The sequence below is a fragment of the Bos mutus genome, chromosome 3, assembly GCF_027580195.1.
Source record: "Bos mutus isolate GX-2022 chromosome 3, NWIPB_WYAK_1.1, whole genome shotgun sequence".
In the NCBI taxonomy this organism is placed as follows: Eukaryota; Metazoa; Chordata; class Mammalia; order Artiodactyla; family Bovidae; genus Bos; species Bos mutus.
Window position 1 is genome coordinate 25,111,010 of NC_091619.1, and position 20,728 is coordinate 25,131,737.

The 20,728-nt window shown below is 45.0% G+C and overlaps 1 protein-coding gene across 1 annotated transcript in view; it reads left to right on the forward strand.

The window, feature by feature from the left end:
* Positions 1-20,728, forward strand: part of IGSF3 (immunoglobulin superfamily member 3) — a 130,082-nt gene that overhangs the window by 55,122 nt on the left and 54,232 nt on the right. Inside the window, 3 exon segments of the mRNA XM_070367428.1 lie at positions 11,184-11,561; positions 14,239-14,649; positions 19,301-19,690. Of these exon segments, the coding sequence (XP_070223529.1) occupies positions 11,184-11,561; positions 14,239-14,649; positions 19,301-19,690 (1,179 nt within the window).

The following is a 20,728-nucleotide window of genomic DNA, read 5'->3' on the forward strand; positions in this document are numbered from 1 at the left end:
GGACTTGTTTATTTTGTAACTGAAAGTTTGTACCCTTTGACCACCTTCACCCACTTCCCATCTCTCCACCCCTTAGCATAACACCCCCAAGGTCTATCATGTTCTTGAAAATGGTAGGATTTCCTCCCTTTTTATGATTGAATAATATTCCATTGTATTTATATACCATATGCTGTTTATTCATTCATCAGTTGATGGGCACTTAGGTTACTTACATGTCTTGGCTGTTATAAATAATGCTGCAGTGAATATAGATGTTCATGTATGTTTTTGAGTTAGTATGTTTGTTTCCTTCAGGTGAATATCCAGAAGTGGAATTGCTGAGTCATATGGTAGTACTGTTTTTAATTTTTTTGTACAACCTCTGTATTATTTTCCATAGTTCAGTTCAGTCGCTCAGTGGTGTCTGACTCTTTGCAACCCCATGGACTGCACCATGCCAGGCTTCCCTGTCCATCACCAACTCCCAGAGCTTACTCAAACTCATGTCCATTGAGTCAGTGATGCCATCCAACCATCTCATCCTCTGTCGTCCCCTTTTCCTCCCGCATTTCAATCTTTCCCAGCATCAGGGCCTTTTCAATGAGTCAATTCTTCGCATCAGGTGGCCAAAGTATTGGAACTTCAGCTTCAGCATAAGTCCTTCCAATGAATATTCAGGACAGATTTCCTTTAGGATGGACTGGTTGGATCTCCTTGCAGTCCATGAGACTCTCAAGAGTCTTCTCCAACACCACAGTTCAAAAGCATCAATTCTTCTTTGCTCAGCTTTCTTTATAGTCCAACTCTCACATCCATACATGACTACTGGAAAAATTTGGCAAAGTAATGTCTCTGCTTTTTAATATGCTGTCTAGTTTGGTCATAACTTTCCTTCCAAGGAGTAAGCGTGTTTTAATTTCATGGCTGCAATCACCATCTGCAGTGATTTTGGAGCCCAGAAAAATAAAGTCAGCCACTGTTTCCACTGTTTCCCCATCTATTTGCCATGAAGTGATGGGACTGGATGCCATGATCTTCGTTTTCTGAATGTTGAGCTTTAAGCCAACTTTTCCCTCTCCTCTTTCACTTTCATCAATAGACTCTTTAGTTCTTCACTTTCTGCCATAAGGGTGGTGTCATCTGCATATCTGAGATTATTGATATTTCACCCGGCAATCTTGATTCCAGCTTGTGCTTCTTCCAGCCCAGCGTTTCTCATGATGTACTCTGCATGTAAGTTAAATAAGTTAGGTTCATACCATTTACGTCCTTTATTGTGCCCATCTTTGCATGAAATCTTCCCTTGGTATTTCTAAATTTGTTTAAGAGATCTCTAGTCTATCCCATTCTATTGTTTCCTCTTTTTTTTTGCATTGATCACTTATCCCTCCTTGCTATTCTTATCCCTCCTTGCTATTCTTTGAAACTCCAAATTCAAATGGGTATATCTTTCCTTTTCTCCTTTGCCTTTAGCTTCTTCTTCTTCTTCTTTTTTTTCTTCTCTCTTTTTTTCCATAGTGTCTGCACCAATTAAATTCCCAACAGGACACAAAAATTCCCCTTTTCCACATCCTCTTCAGCACTTGTTATTTCTTGTCTTTTTAATAGTAGCCATTCTAATAGGTGTGCGATGATTCCTCATTGTGATTTTAATTTGCATTTCCCTGATGATTAGTGATGTTGAGCATCTTTTCAGGTGTCTGTTGGCTGTTTGTGTGTCTTCTTTGGAAAAAATAATCTGTTCAGATGCTCTGCCCATTTTCTCATCAGAGTGTTTCTTTGCTGTTGAGTTGTATGAGTTCTTTATAAGGACTTTGTTTTCTTTAGAGCAGTTTTGGGTTTACAGTAAGATGAAGAGGCAGATGCAGAGATTTTCCATATACCCTTAGTCCCTTCAGTTCAGTTCAGTTCAGTCGCTCAGTCGTGTCCGACTCTTTGCAACCCCATGATCGCAGCACGCCAGGCCTCCCTGTCCATCACCAACTCCTGGAGTTCACTCAGACTCAGTTCCATCGAGTCAGTGATGCCATCCAGCCATCTCATCCTCTGTCATCCCCTTCTCCTCCTGCCCCCAATCCCTACCAGCATCAGAGACTTTTCCAGTGAGTCAACTCTTCACATGAGGTGGCCAAAGTACTGGAGTTTCAGCTTTAGCATCATTCCTTCCAAAGAAATCCCAGGACTGATCTCCTTCAGAATGGACTGGTTGGATCTCCTTGCAGTCCAAGGGACTCTCAAGAGTCTTCTCCAACACCACAGTTCAAAAGCATCAATTCTTCGGTGCTCAGCTTTCTTCACAGTCCAACTCTCACATCCATACATGACCACAGGAAAAACCATAGCCTTGACTAGACAGACCTTTGTTGGCAAAGTAATGTCTCTGCTTTTGAACATGCTATCTAGGTTGGTCATAACTTTCCTTCCAAGGAGTAAGTGTCTTTTAATTTCATGGCTGCAGTCACCATCTGCAGTGATTTTGGAGCCCAAAAATATAAAGTCTGACACTGTTTCCCCATCTATTTCCCATGAAGTGATGGGACCAGATGCCATGATCTTCGTTTTCTGAATGTTGAGTTTTAAGCCAACTTTGTCACTCTCCACTTTCACTTTCATCAAGAGGCTTTTGAGCTTCTCTTAGTCCCTTAGGCATGCATAACTTGCCCCATTATCACCATCACTCATCAGAGTGGTAAATTTTTAAACCAGGAATACGTTAACATACCATAATCATCCAAAGTCCATAGTTTATCTCAGGGTTCACTACTGGTGTTATACACTTTGTGGATTTGGACCAATGCATGATGATATGTGTCCATCACTGTAGTATCATACGGAGTATTTTCACTGCCCTAGAAACATTAGTGCTCTGCCGTTCATATCCCTGCCCTCCATTGTCAGTGATCTTCATGGAGACGGATCTGTCTCCATGGTTTTGCTTTTTGCAGAATGTCATTTACTTGGAATCATAAAATGTGTAGCATTTTCTGATTGGCTTCTTTCATTTAATAATACGTATTTTCAAGTTCCTCCATATCTTCATGGCTTGATTGCCCATTTCTTTTTACTGTTGAACAATACTCAGTTGTCTGGATGTACACAGTTTATCCTTTCACCTACTGAAGGACATTTCCTTTACTTCCAAGTTCCAGCAGATATGAAGAGAACTGCTCTAAATATCCATGTGTAGGTTTTTGTGTAGATAGAAGCTTTCAGTTTCGTTGTGTAAATGCCAAGGGGCACAAGTGCTGAATTGTATGGTAAGAATATGGTTGGTCTTACAAGATACCATGAAACTGTCTTCCAAAACGTTAGTATCATTTTGCATTTCTACCAACAATGAATGAGTGTTCCTCTTGCTGCACGTTGTCGCCAGCATTTGGTGTTGTCAGTGTTCTGAATTTTGGCCATTCTGATAGATGTGTAGTAGTATCTCGTTTGTTGTTTTAATTCGAATTTCCTCGATGATGTATGGTGTGGAACATCCTTTCATATGCTCACTTTCAATCTGTGTATGTTTTTTGGTGGGGTGTCCGTTAAAGATCTTTGGCCCATTTTTTAATCAGGTTTTTTTTCTTATTGTTTTAAGATTTGGTTTTACATTTTGCATAACAGTTCTTTATCAAATATGTCTTTTACAAATACTTTCTCCCAGTCTGTGACTTGTCTTTTAATTCTCTTGATATTGGTTTTCACAGAGGAGAAATTTTAAATGTTAATGAAAGCCAACTCATCAATTATTTCTTTCATGGATCATGCCTTTGGTGTTGTGGCTAAAAAGACATTACCATATCAGAGGTTATCTGGACCTTCTCCTGTGTTATCGTCTAGGGGTTTTATAGTTTTGCATCTTACACTTAGGTCCCTAATCTGTTTTGAGTTAATTTTTGTGAAGTGTGTAAGGTCTGTGTCCAGATTCTTTTTTTTTTTTTGCATGTATCTAGTTGTTTGAACACTATTTTTTGAAGAAGCTATCTTTATTCCATTGTTTTGCCTTTGCCTTCTGTCAGAGATCAGTTGACTAAATTTATGATGCTAATGTAAGTGATTATTATGCTTTTAACTTTAAATTCTCATTTGTTAATTATTGGTTTATGGAAAAGCAGTTGACTTCTATATTAACCTACTGTATCCCACAATCTTGCTATAATCACTTATTAGTTCAGTAGTATTTTGGCAATAAAATTCTTTTTATACAGGCAGTCATGTCACCTGCAAGCAAAGAGTTTTGTCTTCCTCCCCACTATGTATACCTTTTAAGAGTATACCAATATGTATACTCTTTTTTCTTGCCTTATTCTAAAGGAATGGCAAGAAGGGACATATTTGCATTGTTCTTGATCTTAGTGGAAAAGTTTTGAGCTTCTCCCTGGTCAGTGTGATGTTAGCTAAAGGTTTTTTGTAGGTAGTCTTTGTCAAGTTGAGAAAGTCTCTATTCCTAGTTTACTGTGAGTTTATAGTGAATGAGTGTTGAATTTTATCAAATGCTTTTTCTGCATCTGTTGATATGACCATGTGGTTTTTCCTTTTTAAAGTTTGATATGATATATAACATTAGTTGATTTTCCAATATTGAATAAGTATACCTGGGATGAATCTCACTGGTTCTAGTATATAAGTCTTTTTATACTTTTTGGATTTGATTTGCTAATATTTTCTTGGGAATTTTTGCACCTGTGTTCTTGAGAAATATTGGTCTGTAGTTTTCTTTTCTTATAATGCTGTTGTTGATTTTGGTATCAGGGTAATGCTGGCCTGATATTAATAGAATGAGTTAGGAAGAGGTATTCCCTTTGTTTCTGCCCAAAAAAGAGATTGTGGAGAATTGGTATAATTTCTTCCTTAAACGTTGGGTAGAATTCACCAGTGACCCCATTTGGGCCTGGTGCTTTCTGTTTTGACAGGTTTTTAATTATTGATGTAATGTCTTTAATAGGTGTAGTGAAAGTGAAAGTTGCTCAGTCATGTCTGACTCTTTGCGACCCAATAGACTGCAGCCTGCCAGGCTCCTCTGTCAATAGAACTCTCCAGGCCAGAATACTGGAGTGGGTAGCCTTTCCCTTCTCCAGGGGATCTCCCGAACCCAACGATCAAACCCAGGTCTCCCTCATTGCAGGTGAGGGTGCTGAGCCAGCTTTACCAGCTGAGCCACCAGGGAAGCCCATACTATTAAGCCTATCCTTAATAGGTATAGACCTATTCAGATCGTCTTTGCTTCTTATGTGAGTTTTGCAGATTGTTTATTTCAAGGAGTTGGTCTGTTTCACCTAGGTTATCAAATCTGTGGTCACAGAGTTGTTCATGCTGCTGTTGCTAAGTCACTTCAGACGTGTCCGACTCTTTGCGACCCTGTGGACGGCAGCCCACTGGGCTCTGCTGTTCATGGGATTCTCCAGGCAAGAATACTGGAGTGGATTGCCATGCCCTCCTCTAGGGGATCTTCCCAGTCCAGGGGCTGAACCTGCATCACTTATGTCTCCTACGTTGGCAGCTAGGTTCTTTTACCACTAGCACCACCTGGCAAGCTCAGAGTTGTTCATAGGTTTCCTTTACTATTCTTTAATTTCCATGGGATCTTACAATTCCCTCTCTTTCATTTTGGATACTAATAACTTATATTATTTTTCTTTGTTAACCTAGCTAGAGGGTTATTGATTTTATTGATTTTTTAAAACCACCAGCCTTTGGTTTCATTGACTTTCTCTATTGATTTTCTGTTTTTAATTTCATTGATTTCTGCCCTAATTCTTTTTTTTCCTGCTCTAATGTATTCTGCTTACTTCGGATTTACTTTACTCTTCCTTTCCTAGTTTCCTAAGGTGGAAACACTGATTTAAAGTTTTTCTTCTTTTCTAAATTTAATGCTATAAATTTTCCTCTGAGCACTGCTTTCCCTGAATATCATAGCTTTTGATAAGTTGTATTTTTAGTTAAAAAATTTATTTCTCTTGAGATTTGTGTGTGTGTGTGTGTGTGTGTGTTATTTAGAAGTGTGTTGTTTAATCTCCACATATTTTGCTATTTTCCAGTTATCTGTTATTGATTTCTAGGTTAATTCCATTTTGGTTTGCCAACAGATATTATATCATTCTATTTTTAAAAATTTGTTAAGGGTGGACTTCCCTGGTGGTCCAGTGGTTAAGAATCTGCCTTACAATGCAGGGAACATGGGTTCGATCCCTGGTTAGGGAACTAAGATCTCGCATGCCTCGGAACAACTAAGCCCTTGCACCACAGCTAGAGAGCCTACATGCCACAACTCCTGAGCCCAGGCCCCACAACTACAGAGTCTGTGTGCTGCAGTGAAAGATCCCACGTGCCACGGCTAAGACCCAGCGCAGCCAAATCAATAAATAAACAAATGAAAAGAAGTTATTAAACATTTTTTGTTAAGGGGTGCTTTATGGCCCAGAATGTGGTCTGTGTTGGTGAATGTTCTATGGGAGCATGAGAAGAGTGTGTATTCTGCTGTTGTTGGATGAAGTCTGTAGATGTCTATTGTATCCAGTTGATTGAAGATATTGTTGAGTTCAGCTTTGTTCCTTATGGATTTTCTGCTTGCTGATTCTGTCCATTTCTGAGAGAAGGGTGTTGAAGTCATCACCTATGATAGCGGATTTGTCTATTTCTCCTTACAGTTGTCTCACTTTTTGCCTTCGGTAGTTTGAGGCTGTGTTGTTACATGCATACACAGTAAGAACTGTTATATCTTCTTGGAGAATTAACTCTTTTAATCACTATGTAATGTCCTTCTTTGTTCCTGATAATTTTCCTTCCTTTGAAGTCTGTCTAAAATTAATATAGCCACTCCAGCTCTTTTGATTAGTATTAACGTGGTGTATTTTTCTCCACTCGTTGACTTCTCTTATTTTTGTTTGCACGGGGTTTCACTGCTGAGTGCAGCCTTTAGCTGGTTGTGGTGAGTGGGGCTTCTCATCACAGTGGTTTTTCTTGTGCAGAGCACAGGCTTTTGGTGCCGATTTAGCAGTGGTGCCCAGGCTAGGCTGCCCTGAGGCATGGACCAGGGATTGGACCTGTGTCCCTGCATTGGCAGGCGGATTCTTATCCACTGAACCACCAGGGAAGTCCCACCCATTTCTTTTTAATCTTTGTGTCTTTATGTTTAAAGTGGTTTCTTGTAGGCAAGATATTGTTGGGTCATGTTTTTAATCCACTCTGACAATCTCCGTGTTTTAATTGGTACATTTAGATTGTTGACCTTTAAAGCGATTATTGATATAGTTGAATTAATATCTACCATTTTCATTAATATTTTTTGTTGCCCTTGTTTTTTATTCCTATTTTTATTTCCCACTCTACTGTCTTTTGTGTGTGTCTAGTCCTTTTTATACAGTTATATATAATACTTGGATTGTTTTAATTTAAAAAGTGATACTTGCTTATTGCAAAATAATTCAGAGAGTACAGAAATGTCTAAAGAAAAAATATTACTTAAAAAAAAAGGTGATCCCAGCCCGGAGGAACCTTCTGTTGTGGGCTGAGGGAAGATGAAAGGTGCAGTGGAGTTAGGGGATGCCTTGGCCAGGGTTGGGGACCTGGGTCTTTTTGAAGGTAGCAGCGTTTAGGAAGGGCTTCCCAGGTGGTGCTAGTGGTAAAGAACCTGCCTAGCAATGCAGGGGACATAAGAGACGCGGGTTCGATCCCTGGGTTGGGAAGATCCCCTGGAGGAGGGCATGGCAACCCACTCTAGTATTCTTGCCTAGAGAATCTCATGGACAGAGGAGGCGGGTGGGCTACAGGCCATAGGGTTGCAAAGAGTCGAACGTGATTGAAGTGACTTAGCACAGCACAGCTTTAGGAAAATGAGATCTGGATAGTAGGGGCAGTGCCCGGAGAGGGAAATGGGGAAGGTGGGGCGTATGGAAGGGGAATTAGACTGCTGAGAAGAAAAAGTTCGTTTCTATTTCTATGCTAAGGTCCACTTCCTAAGAACAGCATTATTTTCAGTGTTCAAAGGCCCTTTGTGCGGTGGGAAGGAAATTAAGGAGATATTTAATAAGCAGGTGCAGCTGAATGTGTGTGGTTAAAGTACAGTCTACTATCTGTTTATTTATTTGTCAGGACCAGCTTCCGACAGGAGACAAGTAAAGTTGTTTTGACCCTGGTGCCCTGGCCTATTCAGGCCACTTAACACTGTTTATCTTTCTGGGGAATAATGTGTATGATCCCCTGATGTAGTGCTTCTGAAGGCCTGTAACTAGAGTGCATGCTGGGTGTCACCGCAGCCAGTGTCTGATGGGCCTCATCTGCTTTCTATTGCCCAACTGCCCATTCACTGGAGGAGAATAAGACTTTCTTGACCCAGATCAGTGAAGGCAGGTGTTCAAAGCTATTGAGAGCCTTAAATCAGCATCTGGTCTTTCGTTTGAGCCCCTGGCTGACACTCTATCGATAGAGACATCTGGACACTGCTCTGTGTTGAGTTGAAAAAAAAAAAAAACCCTAGTGCCCAGGTTTCTGCACACCAGATCAGTTACATGGGCTGGGGTCCAGGCCCTGTTATTTTTTAAAGCTCTCTGGGTGATTCCAGTGCAAGTCTAAGGTTAAGTCCTGCCTTAAAGAAAGATGCCGGCTTGTCCTGACCTGCCTCCAGTCCTCTTTGTAGCAGGTGGGGACCGGTTGTGGCTATTTTGTCATAGAACACTAAAATGCAGGGAGACCAAAATCTTATGAATGGAGTTAGATGGTTTTCAAAGTTCTCCATTTCCGGAGGACTTCAAACATTTGGCTCAAGTGTCGCTATGTATATATAGTGCTTACTCGCTCCGTCGTGTCCGACTTTTTGCGACCCCATGGAGCCCGCCAGGCTCCTCTGTCCCTGGGGATTCTCCAGGCAAGAATACTGGAGTGGGTTGCCATGCCCTCCTCCTGGGGATCTTCCCAACCAGGTCTCAAACCCAGGTCTCCTGCATCACAGGTGGATTCTTTACCATCTGAGTCACCAGGGAAGCCCATATATATATATATATAGTTTGTTTTTTTACATTGTCAGAGAAAGAGTACGCATAGTAAAAATGCAACACACTACATTTTAACATACTGAAAATAACTAATGAGCTGTTTGCCAACGATCTTGAATATAGTTGTAAATGCTGTCAACCAGAGTATATCAAGTGAATCCACATACCACTTTGATTTGATTTGCCACCCTCTTACCCCCTTTTTCACTTTCCTTACTTCTGTTGCTTCAGCCAAGATGGGATTCCATGTAAGATTTTGTTTGGGAGAAAAGATTCTGCATAAATAAAAGTTTATAAGCCACAGACCTTTCCTTGTAAGGTCTGTTTTAGATTAGATCAGTTTGCTTTAAGGCCCAAGCATCCCCAGGCTGGGCTTAGAGATACTTCCCACTAGGATTTGAGCCATCCCAGCTGTTCCCCAGCTGGATCCACTTCAGATACGTTTACACTGGACAGCCGTGATTGCCTTTCAGAGGGGGCGTGGGGGAAGTTTTCATGAAAATGGGAATGGGCTGCAGCTGTGGGTGGAAGTGGGTGGCCCAGAGATGGTGTCATTGTCAAGAGGCCATTGGCCTGACCTTGAGGGATCACTGGCCAAAATCCTGTTCCCTGTGGGTCCAGAGCCACAGACTGTTCCAGCCAGGAGAGGCCCGTGTTAGCAGCTCCTCCTTTGTTGTTCTTCAGTTGCTATGTCCTGTCTGACTCTTTGCAGCTCCATGGACTGCAGCATACCCGGCTTTCCTGTCCATCACCAACTCCCGGAGCTTGCTCAAACTCATGTCCATTGAGTTGGTGATGCCATTCAACTATCTCATCCTCTGTCATCCCTTTCTTCTCCTGCTTTCAATCTTTCCCAGCATCAGGGTCTTTTCTGATAAGTCGGCTCTGCATATCAAGTGGCCATAGTATTGGAGTTTCAGCTTCAGCATCAATCCTTCCAATGAATATTCAGGGTTGATTTCCTTTAGGATAGACTGGTTTGATCAAGCAGCTCTTCTTTAAGGACTAATTATAGGCTAGGCCCTATGCTAGGGGTGTTACAGATCTTGTCTTATTCAGTCTTTTTGATAACTCTGTGAGGCATACATGATTATCCCCATTTTATGGATGAGGAAACAGGCTTCAAGAGGTTAAGTCACTTATCCAAGGTCACAGGTAATAAGTGACAAAGCTAGTCACACATGCTAGTCCCCTCCAAAGCCTTCCTAGAAATCATCTTATGGATGAAGAGATCAAGGTCCAGAAAGGAAAAGCCACTTGTCCAAGATGGCACCACCAGCTCCAGTTCCTGGCAGAGCTGCAACTAGCCCTTACCTGCCACAGGGTCATGTCCCCTGCCGCCTTCTCAGTGGTTCAGGCAGAGTCAGTTGTGCTGGCATGGAATGAGAAAGCAAACTTACTATCTTTCTTGTCCCCAAGTCTGCGAGGGGAGACCATGTTAAGAGCATAGAGAAGGCAGGCAGAGGCCACTTGGAGAAGCAGATCCCAGCCAGGAGGCAGGGTAGCCGGTGGTGAATCAGAGCCCAGTTTCCAGGGCAGCCTTGAAACGTCTTTGACTTGGGGCGGCACTGACAGTTGCCCCCATCGGTGGTGTGTGGGCATCTGGGCAGCAGGGTTCTGCATCAGCCCTTCCCATTCCTGTTCATGTGAATAGCAGCCTTTAGGAGCTCAGCTCCACCTCCACGTGTGGAGGGAAGAGGGTGTATGAAATGTGTCCATGATGGCCTACCTTTGCAAATAAGGGTGCGGAACCAAAGAAAGGACCCAGGACTCCCTCCTTCCAGCTCTCTAATCAAGAAAGGAGCATTTAATTTCAGCCAGACTGCAAGGTGGTTGCTTTTGTTCTCCTCTGAATTTGTGCCAAGGATGCAACTTTCCCTGCTCATTTTATTAAAAACTTTATAAACAGCACTAATAAATAGATATAAAACTGCCGCCTAAATGACAGAGAGACTAAATGAAATTCCCAAGGGTCAGCCATTGAATAAATAACAGGACCATGTCCTTGCACGATCACATTCTCATATATGCAAATTTGGGACAGTGCCTTACCACGGGATGTTTTAATTAATATTTATAAATCACAGAGCGCCTTGGAAAGGGCCGCTAAGTTATTTATATTATTATCATGTCACTTGAATCACAAGCCCTTTGTAGACTGCTGCCTGCTTTGCATGTTAGTCTGAGACGTGAGAGAGCCCGTCGTGTGTGTCTCCCCCACAGGTGTCGTGTCAGCGCAGCGGCAAGTCAGCATCCAGGAGGGACCCTTGTACCGCACGGAGGGCTCTCACATCACCATCTGGTGCAATGTCAGTGGCTTCCAGGGGCCCTCTGAGCAGAATTTCCAGTGGTCCGTTTACATGCCCAAGGCCCCAGAACGCGAGATCCAGATCATCAGCACCATGGACGACACCTTCTCTTATGCCATCTACACGCAGCGTGTCCGCAGTGGGCAGATCTACGTGGAGAGGGTCCAGGGGAACTTGGCCTTATTACACATCATTGATCTCCAGACGCGGGATGCCGGGGTGTACGAGTGCCACACACCCAGCACCGACGAGCGGTACTTCGGGAGTTACAGCGCCAAGACGACCGTCGTGGGTAAGGAGATGACTACGTCCGTGTGGCTGATGTTCTGCCTGAGTGTTGTAGTGAGTTTAAACTGTGAAAATAAATTATCCTAGACTGACTGGGTGCTTAAACAGCAAGCAGTTATTTCTCACTGTCCTGGAGGCTGGAAGTCTAGATAATCAGGGTGCCAGTGTGGTCAGTTCTGAGGAGGGCCCTCATGGGGATTGCTGAGTACTAACTTTCTCTTGTCTCCTTACCTGGCAGAAAGGGAACGAGAGAGCTGTCTGGGGTCCCTTTATAAGGGCGCTAATCCCTGAATCTTTTTCCCTGGCAGTCTGTGTTTTCAATGCAGGGGATTCAGGTTAGATCCTTGGTTGGGGAACTAGGGATCTAGTTGGGGAACTGCCACATGCCAGGCAGTGCGGCCAAAAAAATTTTTTTAAAGGAGCACTAATCCCATTTATGAGAACTTCATCCTGATGTCCAAATCACCTCTCAAAGGCTTCATTTCCAGATACCAACACAGTGGGGATTGGGTTTCAACACAGGAATTTGGGGGATGGGGGAGAGTGTAAACATTCAGTCCATAACACTAAGTCAGTTCTTTTATAGTACAGTTTTATTTGACTTTTGAGGGCTTCCTGGTGGCTCAGAGGTTAAAGCGTCTTCCCGCAATGCGGGAGACCTGGGTTCGATCCCTGGGTTGGGAAGATCCCCTGGAGAAGGAAATGGCACCCCACTCCAGTATTCTTGCCTGGAAAATCCCATGGATGGAGGAGCCTGTAGGCTACAGTCCACGGGGTCGCAAAGAGTCGGACACGACGGAGCGTCTTCACTTTCGCTTTCACTTTAGGGCTTCCGAGGTGGCGCTAGTGGTAAAGAATCCGCCTACCAATGCAGGAGACGCAAGAGACATAGGTTCAATCCCTGGGTTGGGAAGAACCCCAGGAGTAGGAAATGGCAACACACTCCAGTACTCGTGCCTGGAAAATTCTATTGGCAGAGGAGCCTGGCAGGCTACAGACCACAGGGCTGCAAAGAGTCGGATACAACTGAGCACATAACATAGCATTTGACTTTAAAAGAAGAATCCAAAGCTCCCCAAATATTTTAGAGGTCACCAAGTAGCATAGGTGAAGCAAGTTTTATGTGTTCACTTGTAAATAGAATGTTGAAGCTGCAACTTAAAGAAGAAGATCTAATGCAGATGTTAAGAACTTAAGAGGAGGTTAACTGACCCTCTCTAACTGATGAAAGGGGATATAAAAATATAAGGCAAGGACATTTGTGGTTGGTAAGCTGAAGAACCGATGAGGAAGATGAAGCATGTGTCATCTGCAGGAAGAGGCCAAACCTCCAGGAAATGATGGGCCTTTAGATGGCGCCTCTGAGCCACTGGGGATGCTGCTGTGTCAGGAAGCAAGTGTGGCTGCAGGACTCTGCTCAGACCTGGAGTGGGTCTGTGTGTCCTTTGGTGTCAGAGTAAGGAATTGTGCGCCAGCTCTTGGTGCACCAGTCTCCTTTTACCCCTGTGCTCCCCAGATGAGGGAGGGAGCTGGAAGAGGGAGGGCCGGGGAGGGAGATTTCCGTGTGGTTGGCTCTGGGCCACAGTTTCCCAATGTGAAGGGTCAGAAATATCAAGGCCATTCTGTTTTTCTGTCCAAGTCATAACTTCCAGGCTTAATTATGATAATAAAAATGAAATCAAAATTTCCACCCTTCAAATCAGAGAAGAGGATGATGTTTAGTCTCCAGGGTAAAATGCTGACCAGGTGACCACAGAGGTAATCTTATCGCTTGCCTGACTCATCCCCATTTCATGGCTTCCTTCCAGCCCACGAGCACATGTTGACACATGAGTTATATGAAAATTAAACCTACTAAAAAATTGAGGACCCTGCTGTTTCTCTCTGCCACAACCCTTTTTTTAAAAAAAAAAAAAAAAGAAGAAATAGCTTTTCTAGAGTACTGCATTGCTGACGTGAGTTGGGGGAACATGGGCGTGGAGTGGCTAGAAAGGAGAAAATGAGCAAGTTGTATAGAAAATGTGACATTCCAACTTCCAGGAACTCTTTTTGTTTGAAGATGAGTCAGTAGCCAAGTTAAAGTTTCTGAAAGCAATTTCACTTTGAACAACAAAGTCTTATTTCACCTGACATAAAATTTCTTTGACATGTTATTTTCAGTGAGTTCATTTATTGTGTAAAATGACATGCAGTGTCTGCAAACATTATTTTATCAATTTTTTAATAGAATTTTTTAATTTAGCTGATTTACAATATTTCAGGTGTACAGCAGAGTGATTCAGTTACACACACACATATAAATATATATGTACTTTTTCAGATTGCTTTCTGTTATAGGTTATTATAAGATATTGAATATAGTTCCCTGTGCTACACAGTAAGCCCTTGTTGTTTTCTGTTTTATTTATAGTGGTGTGTCTTTGTTAATCCCAAATTCCCAATTTATCCCTCTGCTCCCAACCCACTTTTTATCCAAGTGTTATTGAAATACCAGACAGGAAGCGTTAAATGCCAAACAGTTGCAGTCCAAATCCAGACAGAAGTGTCATTCTGTTTCTGTGCTGCCCGGGGTCCTCCGTGGCCCCACAGAACTGTGGAAGCCCGGGTGGGTTGGCACTCAGCCCCTCAAGCGTAAGATCTGTGGCCTAATGACCGTGCTTGGGGCGGTTCGTGTGTTGCAGTGATCCCGGACACCCTGCAGGCCACCGCTGTGCCCCAGACTTTGCACAAAGTGGAGCAGGACCGCCTGGAGCTCACATGTGACACATCCACGGAGACGCTGCAGCACAGCCACCTGTCGGTGGCCTGGCTCCGGCAGCGAGGCGGCGAGAAGCCGGTAGAGGTCATCGCCCTGAGCCGGAACTTTGTGCTGCAGTCGAGCAGCGACTATGTGCAGAGGCAGAGCCTGGGGGAGGTGCGCCTGGACAAGCTGGGGAGCACCACCTTCCGCCTCACCATCTTCCACCTGCAGCCCTTCGACCAGGGCGAGTTCTACTGCGAGGCCACTGAGTGGATCCAGGACCCGGACGGCTCGTGGTACCCCATGACCCGGAAGCGTTCTGAGGGGACCGTGGTCAACGTCCAGCCCACCGGTAAGTCTGTCTGGCGGGAGGTGGTGCAGACTCCTTTGACGACTCTGCAAGGACTCTGGGTCCCTAGGGGCCAGGTATCCCAAGCCCTGATCCTCTCTCACTGTGCTCTCCCAGCCCCTGAGTCCAGCTGGGCTCCAGATTAGACCTGACAGCTGTTGGTGGCTGCTTCAGCTGGGCTGGGGGCAGGCGTACTGTGGGCACTCAGTCCACTGGTTTTGGTTGGAGGGTATGGTTGTGCTGGCATGGAGATGCAGGAAGTGCCCAAGGGTCCTTGCATCACTGCTCACCTCTAATGAGGGGCTGCCTTGTTCTGATGATCAGAGGTGTGGTTTGTGGGAGATGAGCTGGACTGCCTGAAGTACAAGCTGTCGGGGGGACTTCTCTTCAGGACCTGTCTCTTGACTCTCCTGCCCCATTTGCTCCAGTTAAATGGTGGTGGTCTTGGTCTCTGCATAGCTCTCTTGCCTCACTTGTTCTGTCATTCTGGGGCTGTGCTTCTGACTTACCTAATAGCACAGATACCCAGGCTTGGGCAGTACAGATTCCTGAGTCAGGCTTCCGGGGTGGGACCTGGGAAGCTGAGTTTTCAGTACACTTCCACTGTAGACAGTCTACGCTTTGTCAAGCACAGCTCTAGAGCCAACAGGGCAGAAGCGATTCTCTGGGTACCTAATGGATGTTAGAACTTTACAAGGAGGGTTAGGCTCCTGGACTGGGAGCACTTTATCTGTTCTGTAGGATCCAGAGTATTTAGCGGCTTCTGAAACTTCTGGTACTAAGAAATCCACAGAAGGCGCTTTATTTCATATTTATCCCTTCCCTTCCTGGCTGGTTTTAAGAGCAGCTTCAAAAGTCTGGGCCACATTTTGAGTCTTAATGCTTTTAAATTAGGTTGCATCAGTTAATCTTCTTTTATTTTAATCTTGCCAATTTGGAATGAGGATTTTTTTTTTTTTGAATTTGCCCCAGCAAATGTATCCAGACTAAGCAAAGGGAAAACTAGGTGGAAAAAAAACAAAAAGTCGATGACTTCACTCCGTGTCCCAGTGATGTTCTGGTTCAGTGGTTGTAGCCCCAGTGTTGCCCTTCTCTTACTTCATTTCAGTCAACATTTAGTAAGTCTCTGCAGCACTGCAGGTGTGGTGATAGGCCTCGGGGACTCGGAGATGAAGAACACTTGGTCCCTGCCTTAGGGAACTGCAGATATGAAAGCCAGGGGCTGAGTGGAGGGCAGTGAGTGTGATGATGGTGTGGTGGATGGGGTGCCCTGGGGACACAGTGAATATCATTCTTCTGACAACAGTGTTTTTCCTGGATGGGGTCGTTAAAGCAGAGTCAGGAAAACCAACCCATTTGGTGACTTTGAGTTGAGGCTTGAAGCTTGAGCATGCATCAGGAGGAGAAGCATAAAGGTACAGAATTATTTGTCATGTTTGGCAAGCACAGAGGAATCAAGGGTAGGCAGATGTTGAGTTCCAGATATGAGTGGTGAGAGATAAGAGATAGGAGATAGGAAAGATGGCCTGAAGCCCCATCTGCTGTAATGTGAGCTTGGCTTTGACTCTCTGGTCCAAGCATCTCTCAAGCTGTTCTCCTTGGACTCCTAAGAGCCCCATAGAGGTGCCTGAGCAGTCGCTTTGTGGGTGGACGTGTGTGCGTGTTGGTGTGCGTGGGTAGACGCCATGGTGGGGGGTGCTGAAGGAAGGCATGTGAGGCCTACAGTGTCCCCTCCTTGCCTCAACGAAACGTTTTCTATATTGGGCAATAAAAGACATTGTATGCGGAAAGGAAGACCCCCCTCTCCTCTGCCCAAGCAAAGTCTGAAAACCACTGCTGTAGACACTTGGAGGGAATAGAGATTTGTAAACACATCAGTGGCACTGTCAGACTGGGTTTTAGAAAGGAAAAACCATGGAGGCCACAGGGTTGAGCTGACAGGTTGGATCTGAAGTCAGGAGACCAGGGAGGGAAGGGCTGATGCGGCCACAGCTGGGTCAGTGGTACTGACCTGGCAAGTGAGCAGTGGGTGCCAGGGGCAAACAGAATGGAGAGGACTAGGGAGGAGGAACCCAACTATTGGGAGCCCTGAGGCTGGGGCTCAGGGTGATTCCTTGAACTGTGATAAGGAGGGATGAGGTGATGTGCCGAGTGATACTTGAAAGCCTCTGCTTCCCCTTCAGTGGCAGCACTGGTTGGCTTTTCTCTTGTTCTTGTCAGTTTTGGTCAAGGAGTCCATCCTGCAAGCAGACGCTCATGGAGATGCTCTGTGTGTGAAGCAGCCAGCATGTCATCAGACATGGAGCTCAGTTTGAGGTTGAACTTGGGACCGATGAGGCCCCAGGAGAAGCCCATGGGGTGAAATTGGGAAAGGACCCAGGAGAACTGTGGCAGTGAGAGGTGGTCAAGGAAGCCAGTCCCAGTGACAGAGAAACAGAGTGGTCAGGCCAGTTGGCAAGAAGCAGGGCGGAAAGTGTTATGGACACAAAGTAGGAGAGCTGGTCCAGAGGCTCAAACCTAAGCCTTCCGCTGTGATGGGTTGGGGGGCGGGGGTGTCACTGGAGACATTTGCTCAGTCAGTGAAGTGTGGCAGAAGGTCAGAAGCAAAATTTCAGTGAGCTGAGGAGGGAGAGGGGATTGGAAAAAGCATACATCAGTGTATGGAGGTTTAATTGACTAGGAAAGAACAAGGGCAAATTGCTGGGCAGAAAGGAGGAATCTTATCTTAACCTGGCAATGTGAAGGCGTCACCATGCCAGGAGGGGGAATCCCATGAGATCAGAAGAATCTAAGGAAGACTGCCACAGTTGCAACCAGCCTGACTCTGAGGAAGTGGGAAGTCTGAGGTCTGGGGCACCTGTTCGTAAGACTTTGGTGGCATTTATGTGGAAGGGGTGATTTTTTTGTGTGTTTGTTTAAATCATTGATGTTGAGTTATAAGTTACTGCAATGTGGTTGACCAGAAAGCCAGTGTCTGGCAGCTGACATGGGTTCAGTCCCATGTGGGTGTGTGTGTCTAGACAGAGGCTGGCAGAGTGAAACCCACATCTCTCAGGTTGGTCTTTTGGGAGGCAAAGCCGAGGCAACAGGTGTCACTTTGGAAGTGAGACCCTAGAGTCATTGCGTCTAGTTCACTTTGTCAGCAAGTTTGGGTAATAAAAGGAAGAGGCTGATTCGCTGGACAAGATAGGTATTTGGGGCAAGACACGGGCTCCGGTGGGAAGGGAGGAGATGGAGAGCCTGAGGAATGGGTGGGTACAGAACGAGAAGGGTAATGTGGAAGCAAGTGCTCTTGTGATTCCTGTGTTTTTAGGGAAATGGGATTCTCGTCTGCTTGAATAGTGCGTGGGATAGGGGATAAGAACAAGGCAAGGTGGGATTTCCCTGGTAGTCCGATGGTTAAGACTGTGCTTCCAACACAGGGGGCGAGGGTTTGATCCCTGGTCATGGTAACTAAGATCCCACATGCGACACAGGGTGGCCAAAAAAAAAAAAAAAGAATGAGGCAAAGGCCCTGATAATAGAGGTAAAGACGTGGGAACGCCAGTGTAAGGAAGACAGTTGAGATTGGAGCTTATGATTCTACAAGGAATTCAAACATCCCTGTGATGAGATTCTCCCTTCCATGTTCTCTTTAGAGGAACAGAGCTGGAACTGGGAGGAGAAGGACTTGGGCAGTGGTTGAAGCTACAGCCTCCCCTACCCAAGGCTCTGTGACTCTTTCCAGAAGCTTCTCCTGCCCTTCACTCCTTTGTCCCCTGCCACCGGTGCCCATGAGACGTGATCATTGTCTCATGGCGTTGACAGACACACCATTACATGGTGTGCAGGACAGTTAGTGGCAGTGAGCCCTTCTTTGATCATTGCCCTGCCCCCTCCCCCCATTCCCGATTAAGCCTCTGGTTCTTTGAAGGGTGCTTGAGTTCATTGATTGTTTTAGAGGTCATGTGGCTGTCAGTGGAAGTAGGTACTTGCCCCCTCCATCTTTCTAGAGATTGATCCGGTGGATGATGGACTAGTGAAAAGACATTAGTTTTCACTTTTCCTATGCAATTTTGTTAGGGATTGTCTTTTTATTTGCAATATTCACATGAGAGTGGAAGACATTTTTCTCTCTCTCCATAAATAGACTGAGAAAAATAGACATTTTTTTTTCTCTCTCCAGATAGATAAATAGACTGAGAGAAAGAATATTTATTAAGATTGGGGTCAGCACCTGGGCCGCTGGGTAATTTTATCTCACAAGTCTAGCAGGGTAATGTCTATAATATCTACTGAAAATATTTGTACTCCTGATGCTTTGACGGAGTTCTGGGTATATAGATCAAGGTTGGACCTTTGTAATCTGCCGTGAAATTGAAATTAGGAGTGATATTGCTTGCTGATCTCTGGGAGTGAAATCTAAGGCATTATAAGCTGCAGACAGAGCTTCGTCACTTTGGGATTAAGAAGACCCTTAAACTTTTTGGGTCTGGCTACCTTTGAGTTTCCTCTGAGATAGTCAAGAGTTTTTCTCTTAAGACAGGTGTGGCAGTGCCTTCCCAGTAGTCAGCTTGTTGAGAGGGTGGCGACGGTGGGAATTTGCTGATGCAGCTTGGAGCGCTGGGGCCCTTGGTCACCCAGAATGCATCCATCTTGTTATTTGTTTTCTCAGACAAAGAGTTCACCGTTCGGCTGGAGACGGAGAAGCGGCTGTACACGGTGGGAGAGCCGATGGAGTTCAGATGCATCCTGGAGGCGCAGAACATTCCCGACCGTTACTTCGCTGTCTCCTGGGCCTTCAACAGCTCACTCATCGCCAGCATGGGGCCGAACGCTGTGCCAGTCCTCAACAGTGAATTCACCCATCGGGAAGCCAGGGGCGAGCTCCAAGTGGCCAAGGAGAGCGACAGTGTCTTTGTGCTGAAGATCTACCACCTCCGCCAGGAGGACAGCGGAAAATACAACTGTCGTGTGACGGAGAGGGAGAAAACAGTAACCGGGGAATTCATCGACAAGGAGAGCAAGCGTCCCAAGAACATACCCATCATCGTCCTCCCCATCAGTAAGTGTAGGGAGGGGCCGCTTCCTTTCCCTCCTCCCACTGGTCTGGTCCAGGAGCTAGCATCATCTCAGGGAAGTCTGGGGAGAAGAGAAGAGCTGGGGGAGGGCAGGGCAGGTTCAAGCAGCTGGCAGAGAAAAGCCCCCTCCTTTCTCCAGCTCACCTGCCCACACTTAGCACCCTGCCCCCTCCCCCCTCTTGTAGGCAGAGCATCAGGTGTGTGTTTGCAGGCTGGCGAGGGGCCTGGCAGATCTGAATGCTGGCAGCTCTATATAAACGCCAACAGTGCCAGCTCAGCTTGGAGACCAACCAGGACTCCAGCACAGCTGTTCACTCCCATGTGGGAATTAAATCCCAGAAGAAATGGGTGGGTGCCTGCTTTGAAAACTTACTTAAGAGGGTTGGTCTTTTATGGGAGGATTTTAAATCCTAAAGAGCATTATTAGGAAAGATTTGCTTTCTGGGTTTGAGGGTGTAGGGATTGGCATTTCCCTAATTGTCTCTTCCCTTCTGGAAGTGGGTTTTTAAAAGTCAGTGGATGGGACCTCTCACATCATCCTGGAGCATAGGCTTTTAAAGCTTAGCTCATTTCCAGGGTTGCTTAGGTGGGCTCCCTGCCTGCTTGTAGCTGGCATTGTCTGGGTGGGTATCAGTCAGGACTGGGGGATTAGGGGACTGCCTGTGTTTGCTTATCTTGGGTTTAATCATTCATAGTATCAGCATGTCCTTATTAATATCTCATTTCTCTCATAGTTCTATTTTTAGTAAAAAGAGAAACCTTAGAATGCTCTGATTTTAAACAAGATGGTGAAGTTTTTAAACTAACCTTTAACCTTTTTCTCCACTGCTCAAACTGTTCTTTCTCTTAGGCCTGTAATGATTCCCTTTACATTTTTATTTACACTTTGACATTTTTAATACAGTTTCAAGTGTGAAGAAAAAACAGACAACAAGGGTCTTGCCGCTCTTTTTTTCTTTTCTCACCAATAGGATGGCTTTCTTTTGTGCTTATTTTTTTTTAAATTGCTCTCTGACACACAT